General features: G+C 38.9%; 1 protein-coding gene across 12 annotated transcripts in view; it reads left to right on the top strand.

Annotated features, from left to right (window-relative positions):
- The first annotated feature begins 1,658 nt into the window (after positions 1 to 1,658).
- The window catches only part of LOC130548298 (unconventional myosin-IXb), a 35,193-nt gene continuing 15,482 nt past the window's right edge, over positions 1,659 to 21,369 (top strand). For 11 of the 12 annotated variants that reach the window (XR_008962008.1, XR_008962009.1, XM_057324972.1 and 8 more), the window contains exons 1-10: positions 1,660 to 1,931; positions 9,695 to 10,591; positions 17,161 to 17,255; positions 18,714 to 18,776; positions 19,120 to 19,219; positions 20,131 to 20,231; positions 20,340 to 20,469; positions 20,566 to 20,655; positions 20,729 to 20,845; positions 21,180 to 21,314. Coding sequence is in view for 9 of the 12 variants with exons in the window: in XM_057324972.1 (XP_057180955.1) it covers positions 9,755 to 10,591; positions 17,161 to 17,255; positions 18,714 to 18,776; positions 19,120 to 19,219; positions 20,131 to 20,231; positions 20,340 to 20,469; positions 20,566 to 20,655; positions 20,729 to 20,845; positions 21,180 to 21,314 (1,668 nt within the window). In the remaining 3 variants the exon portion in view is untranslated. Of the gene's footprint in view, positions 1,932 to 9,694; positions 10,592 to 17,160; positions 17,256 to 18,713; positions 18,777 to 19,119; positions 19,220 to 20,130; positions 20,232 to 20,339; positions 20,470 to 20,565; positions 20,656 to 20,728; positions 20,846 to 21,179; positions 21,315 to 21,369 lie in introns of all 12 variants that reach the window. The other variant, XR_008962010.1, reaches the window with a different exon arrangement.

Genomic DNA, 21,369 nt, shown 5'->3' with positions numbered 1-21,369 from the left:
ATCTCGAATACATTTGCACGTGGGACATGCAAAATGACAAGATGACTAATTGTTTATTATTTTTTCTAGTGTCAAAATTAAAAAGAAGAGATGCATGTTTTGTTATGGTAAGATAAAGGAGGGGGGACTTCTGAAACCACCACATCCTGAGTTAAGAAGTTACACCCATAACAGTTGCCAACGCCCTCGTGTCACTTTTCGCACCAGGCATAAAAAATGCTCTCTGAGAAAGCCCGCAAGCAAACAAAAGTGTGTCATCATTAAACATGATATCAGATACTGTAAGCACAAACTGACCTGCATATATGGCATACATAAAACATCTTGAAAAGGACACTTTATACTCTTATTAGAGCAAATGTATTGGTCTATAATGTGATGATCTGCAGTACACGTGTGGTTTCTCTGACCACAAATGTGAGAGCTTGAGGTGGAACAGATACATACACTAAAATAAAAGTCATTGCATAAATGACTCAGAAAAGCAAATAAAAAAATAGTATACATTTTTACATTGTATGTGTGATGTGAAACCTATAAAAAAGGCCTTGTGACTGTTTTACACAGAAAACATAAGTTGCATGAATCAAGGTTTTACGATCTCGAATCAAAGGATTTGAAGTGCATACATAGCCACTCACCCAGCTCATGTCGACACTGACATCTATCTGCAGTTTTAGAAATGACCACCGAGTTTATTCGGATGAGCTGCACTTCTCATATCCCACCACAGGGCGTTGCTGTTCCCCTTTTAGAAAGCATTCACTAACAGCCTCTAAAACCACAACAATAACAATACAAAACTGTGCATGTATATTGCCAAAATGTTTGCAGGAATAGAGGATGAAAATGACTTTAACTACATTTTTTTAACTCTATTCAGATTGAACAGCTGCATATGGTGGATGAAAAATGGCTATTAAATAAAAAATAAAATAACGTATAAATAAATAAATCAAAGAATGAATGAATGACGAAGGCAGACATAAAAAACAGAAAATGTGTAGTGTATATTTTTTATTTACATTTGTTAATATGTGCATATTATGTATTTATTTATACATTTACCTTTATATATTTATACATTTATTAATGCTAGCCTATATTAGCCATTTATTTATTAATTTATACTCAAGTCATTTTTCTCATTCATATAAAGCTGCATTCAATCTGAACCGTGTCAAATAAGGGACCTTCAAATGTAAGTAATATAGCAATAATGCACATAAAGAGTTAATTTGCAAAATAACTACTTAGAAAAAAACAATCAAAAATCATGTTTCTATTGTGCATTACAAGTAATATTAATCAAACTGCAGTTGAGTTGGGTTGTTTTGACTAAGTAATAATAAAAAAAATATAGCTAACTTACAAAATTAAACACAATGAAAAAACATTAACACAATAAAAACGTGATTTATGGAAATTAATAAAAACTCAGTTTTGAGTTTTTTGTTTTTGCAAATAAGTTCTTCATATTCAGTAAACAAAATAATATTATCTATCAAATTTACGAAATTAAAACATTTTTAAATACACAGAAATTTAAAAAAGATGAAAGAAAAACAACACAAACCTTGTGCTGTGGACACTGGTGGCTGCAGTTTCGCGTCTGTACGCACGGGGTCGCAGTTCAGCAGGTTGCCTCGAACTCTTGAGTTTCACCCCCCGGCGTGTGTGTTTGTATAGATCAACGGCACAAAGCCCACAGATCTCACGTACTGTGTCCGTGTGGGTCCTCTCCGGACTCATATCTGTGTGTTGTGTTTTCAAAGAGCTCTCTGGGGTGGAAATAAATCAATCTAGATGAGTTTCAGAGGGAGTTCAGCGCGAGACACTGGATTCACACACGCGCGCGCAAACGACCAACCCGGGTTTATTAACTTCACACGGATGAGTCTCTTTATTATAAACGACAAACACACATCAAGGTAAGTTTAGAGTATTTGTTTTGTGTTTACATTGAGTTTGTTTCAGTCTCACTCCGCGACGCGTTTGGAAACTTTCCGGGCGGCTGGCAGCGAGAAGCCCTTTTGTTTCACCAAACACTTTTGATCGTAAAACCTCAAATATAATCGCGAAAGTGCGCCTGTTTATCTTCAAAGGGACGTTAATGAAGTAAAATAGAGTCGATTGATGTGCAAATGGTTATACATTAAACGAACTTCCCGGATTGGTCTGAAACAAAGTATCCGGTACAATGTTGCTGCTTTTTATCTTTAATTTCCCGCCATGTTGTGCTTTTACATGTAGTCTGAGGTAAATCTGAGCTTTCCTTTTGATGTTCGACTTTGATATTAGATCGGGACGCAGTCTGTGCTTTATAAATACATTGAATTGAAATAATTCCTGGTTGAAACCTCCTACTTGTTGCATTGTGCTTCGTTGCATTATAATGCGTCATAGTTCTCACCCACCCAATAGGAATTTTTTATATTTGCGTCAAATTCGCGGTGGTATAATCTTTTATTACCATGATCGAGTCATCATACAATATACAGCAATGGAAACCAATGGGATGGTGGTCATCTCATGGACTTCAGGATGGGAGGTCCTCCTACTGTCTGCTGTCTGGAAAAAAACATTATCACCAAAAAGAGAAACTCAACGGGAAGTGAGAGGAGAGATTTTCAGCTAGTCATGTGTTTGTTGGAGGTTTTTAACAGTAACTTAAAGGGGTAGGTCACGCAAAAATGGAAATTCTTTCATCGTTTGTTCACCCTCTTGCCAATCCAAACAGTATTTTCTACATCAAGAAGATATTTGGACGAACGTTGGTAGTCCATTGACTTCCATCGTGATGTTTCTCATAATATCTTCTTTTGTGTTTCATCGAAGAAAGAGTCATGTTTTGAACCGAATTGACAGAATTTTTCATTCTTGACTAGATTTTAAGAATAAGTAGTTCGACTACAAACTCATGCCGTTCCTGCAGTGTAAAATGAAGTTGCGTCCACATTTTCATGCTGAAAGTCCCATTTCGTTTGTAAATTTGACGTTGACTTGATTCATACTGCAGTGCAAGAGGAGGGTTAAGTTCATGTTGGGAAACTCTTGAGTGACTCCCTAACAGGAACTTGATTGAGTCCGTAACAGGAAGTTGATATTTGATGATGAATGTAGATGTAGTAGTCATACAAGCATGTATGAGTGACTGGCCTGCTCTCTCTGTCTCTTTCTCTCTCTCTCTCTCTCTCTCTCTCTCTCTCTCTCTCTCTCAGTCTCTGTTTTAAAGCGTTATTGAGAGAGGTTGGGAGAGCAACCCACAAAGCTTTTGTTGTTTCTGAAAGGCACCATATGTGTATTGGATGCTTTTGAAAGCGAACCACTGGAATTAGAGCTGGGTAATATCTAGAACATTTTCAGTGTTGTTCAACCTGTATTTTGATGTTAGGGCCGTCACAATATCAAATTTTCACTAGACGATCATTATAGGGCTCACAATATTATCACGGTGTCTGAAATTTTTAAGAGACAAAAATTATATTATCATTGAAATCCATCTTAAATTTGGTCTATTTTGTCTTTGTTGTTGTCTTGTATTTGGTCACACTCAGATGTGCAAGTTGTGATATTAAGGTGTGTGTAGAATTATCACGATATCAATATAATAGTTGTTGGATATCGACGTTCTTGTAATGTCGGTATATTGCAACCTAATTGATGTTCATGTTTACTCTTCAACCAAGTAGATTAAGGCAAGAACTAAAACACAGAGAATAGCAATATGAAAACAATCGAGGCATTGCAGTAGACAGTTTCAACTGATTAAGAAAACCTTGATAGAAAACAGTATTGACAAGCATGTGGTAAGAATTTGATTATTTTCTTCTACATGAGGTTTACAAATGGTGCTTTTCCACTGCATGGTACCGTCGGGTTTAGTACGACTCGGCTCGGTAAAGCTCACTTCACTTCGTCTCAGTTTGCTTTTCCACAGCAGTTTAGTACCACTTCAAAGTGGGTGGGTATTATAAACTTATCGTCATAGTTGCGCTGCCTGTACTGCCGTAACATCATTGTGAGCGCGACACAAACACACGCACAGCACAGGAGTAATGGAGCATATCAATGGCAGATGGCAGCAATACAAAATACTGCTAAAATACCAGAGTTTGGGAAATCTTACAGCAAGAGCAGACAACGATCATTTGGTTTGCTCGACTGCGCACGATGGTAAGCTAATGTAGGATTTAGCATTGCGTTAAGGGTCTCAATCTCTATATTACTGTCACGAAGCATATAACGAAATGCCAAAATTACGTATTAAAATGCGTATTCATGTGTTGCAAATCCAATGACGCTGGTAATGATTCTCTCTGCCCAATCAGTGATCTGTGTGTAAACACGTCACATTTTGGTAATGGTACAGTACGCTTGGAACCTCAACCGAGGTGGTACTAGGAAAAGTATCAGGTACTAGGTACTGTACCCAATGGAAAACCCCCCAAAAGTGAGCTGTACCGTACAGTACTATGCAGTGGAAAAGTGCCAAAAGATCTGCGAGATGTGCAGATGGCGTTAGAATAGTTTCCTAATGTAGTGAATCATCCACCATGTTGTGGTCGCTCATCTGTTTTACTGTGGTAAAAATGCTCTTTAATCTAAAGTTGCCCCAAAATCCACAAACAGCAATGCATTATGGGTGTGCCATTTTTGGGAGTCAAGGAACGATAAAGTTTCTAGGATCAAGAAGCTGACCGAACTTGCGGATTAGGATGATGACGCACGCGCGGCGAAGTGGACGGAAATCGTTAAAGCTGAAAAAGATATGATGGCCTGTCTTGTTGGCAGTTTGTGTGCTTCCAAAGCAGACGGTCGACCCAAGTTTATAAATAACCATAATTATAGACCCCGTGAAGAAATGGCTCTCTCCATTTGGAGTTTTTCTGACACACATTCATTTCTGTTTTCCATTAACCCATTTTCTAGCAAAGCTAAACAACGCTGCCCTGAAATCGTTCCGTGTGTATGTCATTAAGCGACAGTTGTTTTAGCAAAGTGCTATAACTGAATATTTATCGACTGCACATTAGTCAGCGCCGGTGTACGTGCTCATATCGTCCAGAAGATAAATGGCACTCTCCGTTTGTCCTACTGTTGTAGTAAAGAACAAAAAGCAGAGGTCAGCAGGTCAGGGCTTTAATGTTCACCCGCTCTCAGTTGTGGTGTCTATTGATCTCATGCAGGAAGTGTTCTGTCTGGAGTGGAAAGTGGACGAGGTGGTTTGAGTGCCAGTGACTTCATAAAAAAACTCCCCAGTCCGTCCGCAGTCGTCATTAACTGGATCTGTTAACGTCTGCGCAGCTGCGTTGTTGATTTTGGATGCTGGTTGTTTGGTAGAATGGCAAACATTGCTCCATCTTCCTCTTCATTTGATGTAAATACAACAATGATGTTTGAGATTTTGTGGCCCAGCTTGAATGCTTCTCTAGATTTTTTGCATGAAAGTAATGAGAATTTTGAGCTTGTGATTAGCAAAACTTGAGACACATTTCAAGACCAAACACCCTAAAACAAGCTCTCATGGCTGGAGCCGAAACATCTGAGTTTTAGGAGGAGCAGTTAATATCTTCAAGATGTTTTCTGTCTGGCTTACATGATGTACCTTTTGGCTTCTGCTTGACAACCTTTAAATGTTAATTGCAGTTCGGGATGAAAGCAGCATTGGCCTGGGTTCGAGACACAGGCACATCCTCACTTCTTTTTGTACAAACCTCCCAAACACCAAATATGTTATATGGCTAGATATAATGGGTTCGTGGGATTAAGCGCCCATTTGGTTATTAAAAATTAATAACAATATCTTAAACGTTAGCTGACTTCATCTTTGTACTTTCCCAGCTCTAAAATGTGGTCTTTTAAAAAGATCAATCACTAGAACTGGGCTCGTGTTTGTCTTCGTAACGAATGGGTCATGTGCCCCGTGTCCTGCTGAGCAATCTAGAGATGACCCGGGACGAAACGGCTAACTTCTGCTTTTCTAAAAGGCACAATTCACCTAGACACTAAACTTCTTTATTTACTTCCATGCTGTTTCAAACCCATATCTGTTTTTGCAGCATTCTATTACCAGTCTTTGTATAAATCCATGCAAAACAAATCTCATAGAGTAAAGTAAATGTGGGTCAGTAAATAATGACTGTTTTCATTTTTGTGAACTGTTCTTTAACTTCCTGCCTCTTCCATTTCCATGGTGCTTTTGAAACATAATTGATAATTCCCTCTGGACAGAAATTACCTTTAGGATTGGAAATGGAAGATTATCCTTGTTTGACGTAATGCCGTTTTGTATAGAGAGTCCGTATGTGGCTGCTCGTGCTAACTAGCTACACATTTTCTGCAGGACTGTATATAGAGAGATATTTACTTAGGAATGTTTTAGGGGCCCAGTTTTCACAGGCATGTACAGGAGACTCTATGCATGCAAATTTCACAGAGCGAGGACGTCGGACGGATGCTAATGTTACAGGCATCTTGCAGTGATTTGATGAAATGCGAAACAGTCATGAGCTCTGAACGCTAATGCACAAAAATATGGTTTTAATACTACTTAAATCTGAGACATTTTTGATGCAGTTTGCAATTGGTGTGAGTCAAATTTATGAGTGTACTGATCCATTCATCTCATGATTTTGAACAAGAAATTTTACCAATACGAATAAGAATTTAATTTTTTTCCAAAATAATTATAGAATTGAGTTAAGGTTTCATTGTACCTACTGTATGGAAGTTCATGAAAATTAAATAGTCACTGAAAAATTTAACTTATTGCAATTTTGTGTTTCACAAAATATTTGTATGGTTACACTTGTGCTTCTTGAGTGTTTTAGACTATTATATGTGTCAAACCTAAGATTACGTTTTTTTTAATGTAGCCCTTTTCTACAATATATTAACGTTCTATGTCGATATGTTCCCACGACGTTGTACACAGAGATTTTGCTATCTGCTTGAACAGTTGTTATTCCAAGTATTCATATCCCCCCCCCCCGACTAGATAGTGTTTGTTTGTTTGATGGAGTGATGGAGGTCTTTAGAGGTCTCTAAAGCATATGTGTGACTGCAGGTGGTGGCCGTTGAGATTGACGTCCTGCTGTGGTTTTATTGAACTTAGCACAGGACGGTATTCATACTAACTTACTATTTCTTCTTACAATGAATCAATGATAGTGTGAATGTCCTCTCATGAAACTAAAGATTTCAGTCGGGGAACTTCTGCGCAGAATGCTGCGTTAGTGTTGGATTACCTTCCACAATGGTCTTTAAAGACAATTTAAAGTCACAGTGTGACTTTAAAACAGTATTAAGTTATAGTTCTTAGTGTGAACCAACCTTATCATTGATAATTGATCATTATTAGATACTTTCTAGCAATGCACAATGTAGTGTTCTATATAGGTAGAACCCTAGGGAAACATCCACCAGTCTAGAATAACGGTATAAGTATCTTCCACAGTGAACCCCATGTGGTGTTGAGGTTTATCCTTCCTCTCCACGCGTCTGTTAAAAGACTTTCTGAACGGAGGTGATTTTTAAACAAAAGCCTAGTTTCTGTTTCAGCTTCACATTCTACCCGAGCAGCCTTTTCATTCACAACATCTCCATATGCATCTGGACCTCATAAGAAACCTGTGAGTGATTTACCTCCAGGTTTTTTCCTCCCTCGGGAGCTCAGCCAACGGGCCGCATCTCGATCCGAGGGACATGTTGAAGGAGATCTCAGTGGTTCTTGTCTTTTTTACAGTGAAACATGAGAAGCTGGCTCCCAAACTGACATTGCAGTGAAGAAATCGCTTTTCTTACCCCATGAAAGCACCAGATACTGAGAAATATTGTGTTGTCTTCTCTCACTATGCCTATGAATTCATGTCATTTAGCTTTTGTGTATTTTGTCAAACAGTATGTGTTGTTAGCTTGGCAACATGGACACATCAAACATTTGGAAAGATTCATTATGTCAGATTGCATGGCAAAATATCGAATGCAACCTCATTTGGAAGTCACTTTGGATAAAAGCGTCTGCTAAATGAATAAATGTAAATGTGTCGTTTCATGTAGCATAATTAATGGCAACTCATTTCTGCAGTTGGTAAGGTTGTTTTTAGGCTTTACAATGGCTCTATTGTGTAGATAATAGTGTGTTTTGTGCTTGTTGGTTTGTTTTAATTCTCCAAATAACCAAGTTGCCAGTCTGGCAACATCTGCCTCTCTCAAAGGAATCTTTGGTTTGTTCCGATATAGCTATGAAATTCAAATCTCCTCCATTAATTGTGCTGAGTTTCGAAGAGTTAACTTGTGAACTGAAGTCTAATCCAGACCTGCTCATAATGGACTAAGATGATGACTCTTTTTGACTTTATGAATCTCTTGGAATGTTATTGACTGTGGTTATGCTCAGTGGCCAGGTTCAGAGACTGGCCTACTTTTCATAATGAGGAACCAGGCTGGGGTTCTACTCAACAACTCGTTATAGCTCACATATGCCTGCAAATCTGCAGAATGTGTTGACATTTTTAGCCCAAGAACAAATATTTTTACCCAAAAGAATTGCAGAAGGTTTTTAAAATTCAATTTCAATTGCAACGAGTTTTCAGTCAAGTTACCCAAATACTTGCAGTGTCTGTAATTGTTTGGACAAACAGATGTCAGTATGGTAGGATGCTCAGACAGACAAAGCATTGCTTTTTTTATACAAAGAGATTGAGATTTTACAGTTCAGGGAAATGAAACGCAAATGGCCCTCAGTTAAAAACCATGAGACACAGTTATGGACTCTGAGCTTAACTTAATTTTGCTGGATATAAGCTGATAGTTGTTTAAGATGGTTGGCTCTGTTCTTTTCTGTAGATAACATACATAATCAAATTTACAGTTTCAAGCGTCACAGTTTCATGTGATTCTTCTGCCAAACGGACAGGTTCTGTGTTGGTATACTGAGCCACTGTTTTGTTTGCAGACATGTTTTCTAGGTCCCTTAATTCCTGTTTTCTTGATTTCACACACTCGTAAAAAAGGTTAAACAAATATTGGACAAATAACTGTTAAAATAAACGTATAGATTAAGTCAGATGTGTACATTTTGTAGGTTCATTTAAACCAGCGGTTGGATTTGTCCATATTTTACCCTATGATGGGTTAAAACAAGCAGAATTAAAAAGCACATGATTGTTATCTACTCTGTATCAGTGTGAGCAATTGCCTCGCTGATATCATCACCTTATGTAGCAACCGTGGTTTTGTTTTGGATATTTACAGAGACATGCAGTGTTTTACAAGTCAGTTTGAGGGGGCAGATTCAGTGCAACTGAGCGAAACCGCGATTTCTTGCACGGCCCTTCACTGCACAGATGCCTACGTATGATGAGAGTTTATTGCAAGAAAACACTTGAGACAGATGAAATCAAAGAGTTGCCGTGTACATGGAGCAAACAGGATGTTGGTGGGTCCAAAGAGCTTGGTAAAGAATGTCATTCAAAGTATACTAAAATGTGGTCAGGTTGCACTAAGAGGTATTTTGTTGCCAATCTGTAGCTTGTCTTACTTGAATGTACCTGTATGTATTATAAATTCAAACTAATGCAATGCATGTGTTTTCATTTTGCTAAAAAAGTTGAGCAGATCAACAGATGAGTTGGTTATTTAAAAAAAGTTAGTTAGCTGCAATGCTAATTTCATGTGTCTTCTGTCCCAGGTACTAGATGGTGGTTGTGAGGGAGATACGTAATGCTGAAGGGGCTCATCCGGAGTCAGAATGAGTGTCAAAGATGGCGACGGGACAACTAGCCAAGATGGAAAAGCCTACGAACTTCAGATATACCCGCGACTGTCTGTCGAGACCACTTCTTGTTGCACGCTCGAAGTCACCAAGGAGGCCACGGCAGCTAGCGTCATCCAGGATGCGGCAGCTATACTCGGGTTGGACGCTAGCAAGCACTACGTGTTGGCCGAGGTGAAGGAATGCGGTGGTGAGGAGTGGGTACTGGAATCTACAGACCTTCCGGTCCACCGGTTTCTTCTTTGGCCTCGGAAAGCCCAAGAACAGCATGCTCAGAAGGAAGGATTTTACTTTCTCCTCCAGGAACGCAACCACGATGGTTCCATCCGTTACGTCCACCTGCCTGCCGTGGCCAGCGAGCAGGATTCCAAGCGACTGGTCGCTCGGGGTTTCCTCCCTCCGCGGCAGGAGGACTTCGAGGATCTGTGCAACCTCCCGGTGCTCAATGAGGACAGCATCTTGGCGAACCTCCGCAATCGATTTCAAAAGAAGAAGATTTACACGTACGCTGGAAGCATTTTGGTCGCTGTCAACCCCTTCAAGTTCCTGCCCATTTACAATCCCAAGTACGTCAAGATGTACGAGAACCATCAACTGGGAAAGCTGGAGCCACACATTTTTGCCATCGCCGATGTGGCGTATTACACCATGCTGCGCAAGCACGTCAACCAATGCATCGTAATCTCAGGGGAAAGTGGATCTGGCAAAACTCAAAGCACTAATTTCCTCATTCACTGCCTGACCGCTCTCAGCCAGAAGGGTTACGCCAGCGGAGTGGAAAGAACCATCTTGGGTGCGGGACCTGTGCTGGAGGTAAAATCATTCGCACCTTGATTGTAAACTAATTTTTGCTGAATAGTCTTCAGTTCCTTTACTCGTTCGCAAGGCACAGCCATATTAGTTGAATTCCACAGTCAAATGTGGTTTTGGTATAGATAAATTCCAAAGACATTTGTAAACCCCAACCGTGTGCATGTCAGCAGATTAAATTGAATTGCCTGTGATGTTTTTGTTAGATTTTTTTTGTACTTGATGCATTAGTTGTTTTGCGCAACATTGAAACCGTCAACATTTGCTTCTCTTTGGTCGGAATTGTAGGGTCTGTAGAATCGATCTGCCTCGTAACCACATAATGATACGTTGCCCGCAGGTTTCTCTCTTTTCTCTAAACTGCCTAGATCAGTTATTTACAGTGAGCTTTCCCACAAGCATCTGCTTGAAATGCACGGTCACAACATACTTGACTGGCATAGCTTGTGTTGCAATAGCAGTTAATCTGGGTCTGCAGGGTTTCCTATGTGTCTATTGCAGTTTTTTGGTATCTCGTGTCACTTGCTTTAGTTTTTTCTTGTTTCCTTAAACCTGTTTGAGCACTTTGTTATTTTCCAAAATATCACCCACCCTGAGATCAGGTGCATATGTGATGATGCGGAAGCTGTTGTGAGAGCGCACGTCCCGCAAGGGGTTGGGTTAAGACGGGGGTTCGAATGCGATAAATTGTGGTTAGGATGAGGTTTAACAACTAGACAAAAGTTGACTTTGTGAGTTGCTTCTTGTGAGTTGTTGAAAACACGTCATGTGGTATGAGGTTAGAATGAAAATTGCAGTATGATTTCGTTTTAATGCTTTTAAAATGCTTTTCTCGGGGTTTATTTTTATCAGTAGGTTCTTGCATGCAAATGTTTTGTGCCATCTGTCAGCAAAATATTTTCTGGTACGAAACCAACCCATATGTCTTCAAAGACTGACACTTCTCTTGTGCTTCCTGTGATGTAATGAGAAAATGCACCTTGGTTTATTTCTTATCTTGAGTTACATTACCAGATCAAAGTTCACCTTTAAATCAAGCCTCGGAGGGAATAAAAGAAGGCAGGTTCTGCGACGCTCATGCTTGCGGTCTGTGAAAACTAGAAGTCATTTTTACACCGTCAGCGCAGTCATTGTTTCTTGGCAGATGAGTGTTTAGGCTTCAGTATTTTTGCTTCTCTGTGTTTGTGGTTGGATAAGCCGCATTTGAAACCGGTGGATTGAGTGTTAAGAGCAGAACAAGACTCCTTCCGGTCTCTCTCAATGATAGGAGTCTGATCTCATTGAGGTTTCTGTTCCTTTTTGGGTTTTATGAGTTCAAATTTTTTCTTCTGTGGAACACAAAACAAGATATTTTGAGAAATGTCTCAGTGGTTTTGAGTTCATGCAATGGAAGTCAATGGGCTTCAGTGTTGTTTGGTTATCGATTTATTTTGTGTGTTCTGCAGAATATAGAAAGACATAGTTGTGTTTGAAAAGTGTTGGAAAACGTGTGGCCTTCTAGGAACGGTTGTCAATAAAATCTTTGTACATTTCTTTGTATAGCGAGTCGTTTTTGAACTAGCTCGGTTTGAACTTTTGGGCCGAACACGTTTTTGTCTCCGCTTTACCTTGAATACGTTTTTATAACGTACACAAAGCTACCTTTTGAGCCTATTGTTGTTGACAGACACGACTGACTGGTTTTTTTTTATTTTATTCATACGGCCTGCTGTAGTAATTCCACCCCACGGCCTTGGTGCTTTTGTGGAACACATGTTTGAATGCATATTTGACTTTTGCGTCATCGCATGCGTTCTGAATACTTGAAAAGGTTCTCCGTGTGTTATATAAATAAGCATAAATGTATGGAAAATATTAGTAACGCTAAATTTCATTTAAGCTAATCGACCTATGTGGTGCATTTTGGAATCTGTCAAACCAAAAACATTCTTGCTTTGCAGGATCAAGCGGCTTTTAGTGCATTACGTCATTGAGGATCATATAACACAAGAGCTTTTTTTGTGCCACGGACCTTCAAACTGCCGTGAGCTTTTTATCGACTGTACAGTCAAAAAAAGTCACGGTCAGGCTGCTCTGCAAATAGCGTTGCCTTCTGTTTTTCTTTTGTCAGCATCAGCCCGTAGCTTTTTTTAATGCTCGTATCTGAAACCTCTGAGGTCATTCTTTTGCTGCCCACAGACAGGAACTTCCCTCAGGCTGATTGCTTCTACAGGAAGCAGAATTTTTTTTGCAACAGGAAGTGGTTGCCGTCGAGGCCTCGCTCCTCATTGGCCGGTCGGCGAGTCGGCGTACTGTTTCTCAGGATGTCCAGAGCTGTAATACCTATTTTATGGCCATTGTTTATCTCTGGGCTTTGTGTTAAAGGGATACTTCACTCAAAAATGAAAATTCTGTCATAATTTACTCACCTTGGAGTTGTTCCAAATCTATATAAAGTTCTTTGTTCAGATGAACACAGTGAAATGTATTTGGAAGAATACTTATAACCAAAAAGATTTTGCCCCCCATTGACTCCCATAGTAGGAAAAATTACTTTATCATTTTTTTGTTCTGTTGAACACAAAAGAAGATATTTTGAAGTATGTAGGACAGCAAACCGTTCTGGGGCACTTTTGACTACCATTGTGTTTTTCACTACTTTGGGAGTCAATGGGGGGCAAAATCTGTCTGGTTATAGGCATTCTTCCAAATATCTTTCTCTGTGTTCATCCGAACAAAGAAATTTATACAGATTTGGAACAACTCGAAGGTGAGTAAATGATGACAGAATTGTCATTTTTGGGTGAAGTATCCCTTTAAGCTGATGAGGTGGTCAGGAGCGGGATGGATGAATGGAGAAGTCGAGCTGATTCTTATGTGTGTATCTGTCATTAAAGGCAATTGGAGAAGCAATAACACAAGAGTCTAAGATTGCCAGCAGTCTAAACACAAACACTGTTTAATTTTAAGGGTGAAATACCTTTTCTGGTCTTAATAATGGAGACCACGACAGTCAGACTGCAATAGTCTTTTCTCTTCTGTTGTCCCCTTTTCTGTGTTTAAAATAATTTGCATTGCAACCCAATGTTTCACCCGTGTTACAGTTATTGAAGTTGCTTGGTGTTGTTTGCAAATGCAAGCGTTAATTTTTCAGTAGTTTGCAAAAAAATTAAAATCGTATCATTTACTCAACCCGTATGCTATGTAGATTACATAACATCTTCATCACTTTGTTCATTTTTGCACATCTTTGCACATACAGACCGAAATTTTCGTATGCGGTTTTTTCGTATTTGGCTCTCGTTTGTACGGTGTCTCTGAATTGTTATAAAAAGGCCACTCAAAATGCTTGACGGATGTGAAAACACAGAAAATCGAACCCGGTCCGAAATTTTTTATGACGGACGAAAATATCGGATGCAGTGTGTAAATGTGATTGACACAATGTGAGGTCGTATTTTTTTTTACGTGCGGAAATTTCGGACGCAAATTTTGCACTCGATGTGCAATGGGCTTTAGTGTTAAAAAAACAAATATAAAAACAGTAAAAACGTTTGAAATATATAATTATAGTAATATAATTAAGGATAAAGAAACAATATATTGACCCAGCATGTTGACGCGCAAAACAACACATCCATAAATCATGAATAAAAAATACATTTTGATGCTCAAATCAAACATTTTGATGCATTGATGGCTTTAAATTTCATTGGTTCTGCATGACTATTCCTATTTTGTATAATTTGGCATTTTGTTTCCTAGGTATTTGACAAATATATCGGACATGTGTCCTATGGTGTGATAGCAAAAATGTAGCACACAAATGGTTAATAGTATATTATTTTATATTATTAATATGTATATTTAAAACATAAAATAGCATAAGATGTTTCTCTTCATTAGTAGTTTTGTTTATTTTACACCATATATGGACATAGTGACAGATGTTTTTCAAAAACTTTGCGTTTAGTTGGTTGAACTATTCCTTTCCAATTCGACACTCAACACTATTGTATCGTGATGTCGAGTATTGCACGTGCAGCCCTCACGCGCAGCCCTCACGCGTTCTCAACAACATGTACAATTAAACTTGTGATTGCTTTTGTAAAGCAATGAATATACCCTTGTTACTGCTTTAAGGGCACTTGTTTTTAAAAAAACTATTGTGTCTGTTTCTCAATTCGTGCTTCTACATGCTGTCACCAGTTTAGCAAACCTTCTCTTTACTAAAAGCATCTGATGAAGAATAAAAGCACAGCTCGCTGGAGATGCGGAGATGGTGTCTGGATGCGATGGGCTCCGAGGCCGTATCTAAAAGGAGAAGCGGCTATTTTTAAGAGTCATGTGAATATCTCATAGTGTTGTTTCCGAGTAATAGGATTCTAGTAGCCTTTCTATTAAACCTCAGAATGGAGTCTTTGTTTTGTGGGTTAGATTTCAGTGGCTGGAGCAGATGAGTAAACTTGTAATTTAGATGTTCATGAAGTCTGTATTTTGTGAACAAGTCTGTGTGGTGCTGACTTCCAAATAACTCCGAATAAGAACTAGTCCAGGCAAGCTGACTTCCAAAAAATTCTCTCTCTCTCTCGTTCGTTTTATTTCCATTCCCAGGTTTAACAGAGAAGGATTTCGCGTGTATGTATGTCGCAACATTCAGAGAGAGAAACTGCACTCGGCCGGCTGTGCGGTTGCAGTGGACAATTTCCTCATTCCCCTCGAGTCGTAAAAGCAATCGCACAACGTTTGAATAAACACGTTTGAATCTGAATTGACAGAATTGCACGTTTGGAATTTCGACCGCACGAGTGAAATGTTCTTTTGCGAGTCTCGCTTTGTTTGCAAGATTTATAACCGCTTTATTTGGTCATTTTCTAACTGGCTTTAGAAAGAAGTGGTTTCAGTTCCTGTTTTTGATGACCAACTTATGATTCACTTGAGTGACTGAGGTCATGTCCCAACATTCTTTTTTAAAACTGGATACAATAATATTCATTTCGATGAACTTGTTTGTGGACTTGTAGAAATGTTATAGTTCAACCAAAAATGAAAATTCATCATTTTATTCACTCTCGTGTTGTTCCAAATCTGTTTGACTAACTTTCTTCTGCAGAACACTTTATGATACTTTAAGATATTTTGACGAACATCGATAATCGAACAACACTGAACCCTGTTGACTTCCATTGTATGAACACAAAACCACTGAGACATGTCCCAAAATATCTTTTGAACAACACGAGGGTGATTATTTGACGAAATAATTTTCATTTCATTGCATTTTTATTTTTGGGTGAACTGTCCTTTTAAGAATGGACAGACGGGTTAGTTTCAGTGTATACGTTCCATCCATCCCCGATATTTCTCTGTATGCTTTGTGAAGCGGGTCAAAGGTTCACAGCAGGGAATCTTAATTAGGTTAACGCCCCACCCCCTCCTCAATCTGCTCCAGTAAAACGACCCGTCGTTTTTTCCACTGGTGTCGGGCACAATGCCTCTCCTCTTTAAAATGCACCGAGCCCACTTTCCCCCGTGGCAAGCCTTTTGTACCCTGAGCCGGGCTTCACATTCAGAGTCCGGCTGCCCTGTGGCATCAGGATGAGCTTGGCATTGGCCTCAGAGACTCATTAATCACATCTGCTCTGTGTTTTTTTGTGTTGTTGTTTTACGCAGATGGGCTTTGGCACTGCGCTGGAAGTGTGAACGGTAGCTTTTCCCAGTTGAGTTTTAATAACGCGATAACACGCGTGATAACATCACACAGCCTTTAGAGCTGATGTCGTAACTGACGCTTCGCGCGTTCGAGCGGCTTTACGCAAATGTGGCTCATTTGTTTGCTAGCGTTTGATTTCGGAGCACTCAGATAATTATTTGCATGAACGTGATTTGGTTTGTTTCGACGTGTAGAGGATTGTGAACCTAAAAACGCAAAGGCCATTTTTGAACAAAACGCAGTTAGAAACTGTAAACACAAAAATAGTATTTTATAGTATTTTTAGTATTTAGAGGTAGACGGTACTATTCATAATTAATGTAGTAATACATCAAGTATAAGTATTTTACTCAAGTAAATGTTTTAAGTGTCTATACTTTTTTCACAATTTTCACATCACTACATAAAGCATATATCATACTTTTACTCCACAACGTTTAATAAATGAATTTTTGATTTTTTTTACCTTTAATACTTTTAAAATGATTTTTAATGTCTTTTTCTTACTTTTTCAAGTAAAACTTTAAAGCAAAACTGCCTGAGTAAAAGTACTGGGTTTTTAATGTACTTAACTATTAAGTAATAAAAGGTGGAAAAAAGTTTTTTATAAAATGTGGAAACATATATTTTACTGTATTTAAATACTGTCCACCTCTGTGTAGTATTTATAATTTCCCATAGTTTTTAGGATGTATAAAACTTTAAATTGAATAAATTTATTTAGTTTATATGTAGAAAAAAAAAAAGCTAATTGTATGTTAACACATACAACGTGTTTGTGAATGTGAAGTATTTCTGTATCTGGATATAGATATTATCTGTTTTGCATAGATATAGATGTTATGTTGTGACAAAGTCATCTTATCTTTTTTCTTCACAGGCATTTGGCAACGCAAAGACAGCACACAACAACAACTCCAGCCGCTTTGGGAAGTTCATCCAGGTGAATTATCTTGAAAGCGGAGTCGTACGAGGGTGAGTATCTCACACACCTCACACAGTTGATCCCTGTCACGCCTGTACAGCTCCCACACCCGACATCTGCCATCGTGGCACTCACACATCTGCCGACGTCACACCTTGCTCCTCATTTCCTCCTTCACGCCGAAAGATCGTGTGTAAACAGAAATAAGCCAGGAGAAGTGAGATGTTTGCCTCCAGTACGGCTAATATGAAAGATTATGCATGTTGTGTAGTTGAGGCATTCTAGGAATCTGATTTTTAATATCACACGTTTTATCCAAAGCGCCATCTCTGTTTCTGAGAGAAATGTTTCAAGTTTGAAGTTGAAGTGTCGCAGCTCATTTGAACAAACCAAAGATTTGATCGTAAGCGCACTGTTGGCTTCCTTCCTCTTGTGTGATTGGTTGAATATTTACTTCTAGTGTAAATATTACTTCTGTAATTCAGATTGCCTGCCAAGGTCAGACAATGCAGAAAGAGATCACATACATTGTTAACACTTATTTTCACAAAACCTCTTAAAAGCTTATCCAAGTCTTATTTTTCCTTATGTAAAAAAAACGGAGGAAGCCTGTTTGTATGACTTATCATTGTGATTTGAAAAATAGTAGTGGCATAATTTTTATTCCACTCGCATGCTAAAATCTTAAGAAATGTTACATTGCAATTTTTTTTATGAAATAAATATTATTTAGCTTTTATTTGGATAAAACCTGTGACTGATTTGTTGGAAACGGAAGCGCCGGTCAATAAAAGCAATACTTATAGAATCTGTTTTCATAGAACCCTGTTGTTGTCTGGGTACTGTACTGTGATGCACTTCATTGTGTGCTGCTCGTTAAGTGTGCACTAGTTCACTAGACACTTACATATGTGATTTGTGTCTGTTTTAGAAACAAAAACCTCTTCTCTCCACTTTTGGTCATTTGTTTGCCTTTTGTTGCTCTGTAGGTGTGGCTTTATTTACCAAAGCAGATTTGACTTCATGTTTTATGTTAATATGATTGCAATAAATCAGATAAGCTTTGGAATTTTAGCTCAGATAAACAAAGAAAAGTGTGTTTAAGACAGCATAGTTTCCTATGTTATCAATTCTCTTTGTTTCGGTTTTGAGATGCATTTGAACTATGAACATGTTGCAATGCATCTTGGGATACATACACGATTGCCTCGCAAAAGGTTTCATAAAATCAATGTTCTCAAATGTTCAAACTGTAAATCTGTAAAAGTTTGTAATGTGGTGATTCATGTTAGCCGGTTGGTTTGGCCTTGTTGTTGAGTTTCCTACGGACAAAACTGAACGAATAAAACCACTTCAGGAATCAAGGCCGCTGAGAAAGTGGGCAGTCACTGTCACGCTCCGTCGAGAGTTATTGTTCGTGCCATCTGTCCCACTGACCCTTTGATTAACATCTGACCTCTAAAGCTCAGATTTGCATCTGACGATCGCACGTTTCTCTCGCCTTTCAGAGCCGTGGTGGAAAAATATCTGCTGGAGAAGTCCCGCCTGGTGTCCAGAGAGAAGAACGAAAGGTAAAACTGGCAAAAAAACGTTTGACAAACCATTTGGTTTAACATCACAATCTAGACTCGTTCTGTATGTTTCTGATGCCAAAAAGTGTTTATAAGTGTTGACAAATGAATGACATCAAGATTCCATTGTGTATTAGATGTATTACACATACAGTGTGTGAGAGAGACAAATGTTAGTTGTTTTGTAAATGACATAGCCGATGTCTCGTCACGTATGAGCAAGACAGTATGAGATCTGAAAACAGGAAAAACCGACTCTGGGGCCTCCCGCGCTACGATTTTAAGTAAATACCACTCATAAACTCTGACACAATGCTCTGTCTGTCTTTTCACCATCACACAGGAACTACCACGTGTTTTATTACCTGCTGGTGGGTGCGTCAGAGGAGGAGCGAAGGGAATTCAAACTCCTCCAACCTGAAGAATACTTCTACCTCAAACAGGTGCGTCAGTAACTGTGGTATTAAATGTTTCATTTTTTTCGCTTAAACACACGTGCTACTATTTTAAGTGACTTTTTCCTTCAGCACGACAAACCACCCGAAACACTCTAGCAAGATCGTAGCCACATGTTGAAACCACACTACCGTTCGTGGCACGCCAGAGTTGTGCTATTTTCATACCTTCAATACCTTTTTCATTATATTTTTAGTTCATTTAGCACCCGAGTGCTATTTAAGATCCAGATTTTTATGTGACAGTTGTGGTGCCAAAATGTTAAAAATGTAGACATAGTGACTTATTTTACGCTGGAAAGTTCAGATGCTAGCTTTGTTTTTGAGTATGTCACTGGTTCTAGTTAGGGCTGCACGATATATACAAATTATCCAAATATCGCTATATGCATATTGCAGTGGTTTGTAATAACTGAATAATTATAAAACTAGTCTATAATAAAAGTGCTAGGTCGATGCAAAATGAGGCAGCAAGTCACAAAGTGATGCTTGCTTTTCCTAGAAACAATGTGAAATGTGAATGTTGGTGTTATGTTCAGGATTTAAATATATTTCAATGTAGTTCAAGTTGATTTTACAAACTTGAAGCGTTATGGTATCATATATCTTATATTGCATTGTTAGGCAAGTTATCGCATTTTTCCTCAATGTCATGCAGCCGTATTTCTAGCTGATCAATTGTTGGCCTAAGAGGGTCAATGGCTGGTTGATATGGCCGAAAAAACTGATTCTAAAAAAAGAAAAATGCTTGACCAGCTGCTAGCTATTTTGTTGCTGGTCCCAGATGGTCTTCCAGGTTGGACCAGTTGATGATCCGCTTACACCAGCTACCAAAACAAAGCTCAATTTTCCAAAATACAGAATTTAAATGTCAGTGGTTTTTCGCTGTTCACTTGCAGCAAAACTTTAAGATAGAAGATGCGGATGATCTTCGGCACGACTTTGAACGACTACAGCAGGCCATGGAGATGGTTGGTTTTCTACCGGCCACTAAGAGGCAGTAAGTAACTTCATAGTCTCGATCAATAACGGCAAAAAATGTATCGATTTGTTTTTTTAGACTATGCTCAGATGAAAGATGTTCAGTTGGTTGTCGTGTTTCCTGTAGGATATTCTCCGTTCTGTCTGCCATCTTGTATCTGGGTAACGTGACGTACAGTCAGAAGTCCACAGGTAGAGAAGACGGTTTGGATGTTGGACCTCCAGAGGTCCTGTCCACCCTTTCAGATCTGCTTAAGGTAAGACCTTTATGGTTTGAAATATGTTGCAATTTCATCAAACTATTTAACGTTTATAAAGCTCACTTTTCAAGTGCTTTGTTTTGGTGTTATCAGGTTAAGGTGGAGTTGTTGGTGGAAGCTCTAACCAAGAGGAAAACTGTGACCGTCAACGACAAGCTCATTCTGCCGTACAGCCACAGCGAGGTAGGACTGTCCGCTCTTATACTCTTATAGTTAATTTGATGTTTTGGAGCTAACTCGAGGGGCGTTTCTTCAGGCAATTACGGCACGAGACTCAATGGCCAAGTCCTTGTACAGCGCCCTGTTCGACTGGATCGTCCTGCGCATCAATCACGCTCTGCTGAATAAGAAAGATATGGAGGAGTCGGTTTCGGTAAGACACAGTTCGCAAGGGATTGTTTATAATTGCTCATCATCAATTTAGAGAGACGCATGTAATCTCTTCACATCTTGCGTCACGAAACGCAACTTCGAGAATAATTGTTTACAAAATAGATTTATGAAACACGCCCCACATTCGCTGCTAGTTTGACAATCAGACAATCCAGCCCTAAACTCGTAATATTAACGTAATTTTGTGTTTTATTGCTTTTTGCACATAAACAGAACCATTCAAAGAGGACTTAAACTGTTTGACTGCTTAAAACTGCTTTTCATGTTTGAAGACATTGAGTTCAACCCTGTTATTTCCCCTGTTATTATTTCAGTGCTTGTCTATTGGCGTGCTCGACATCTTCGGCTTCGAAGACTTTGAGACCAACAGCTTTGAACAGTTCTGCATCAACTACGCCAACGAACAACTTCAGTATTACTTCAACCAGCACATTTTTAAGCTTGAACAGGTTGGTGGATCTCCAGATGACTTGCTTAAGTAGTCTCTTTCTGTCGTGATTTGTG

The sequence above is a fragment of the Triplophysa rosa genome, linkage group LG25 (assembly GCF_024868665.1).
Source record: "Triplophysa rosa linkage group LG25, Trosa_1v2, whole genome shotgun sequence".
NCBI lineage: Eukaryota > Metazoa > Chordata > Actinopteri > Cypriniformes > Nemacheilidae > Triplophysa > Triplophysa rosa.
This window is presented reverse-complemented; position numbering and strand designations above follow the sequence as displayed.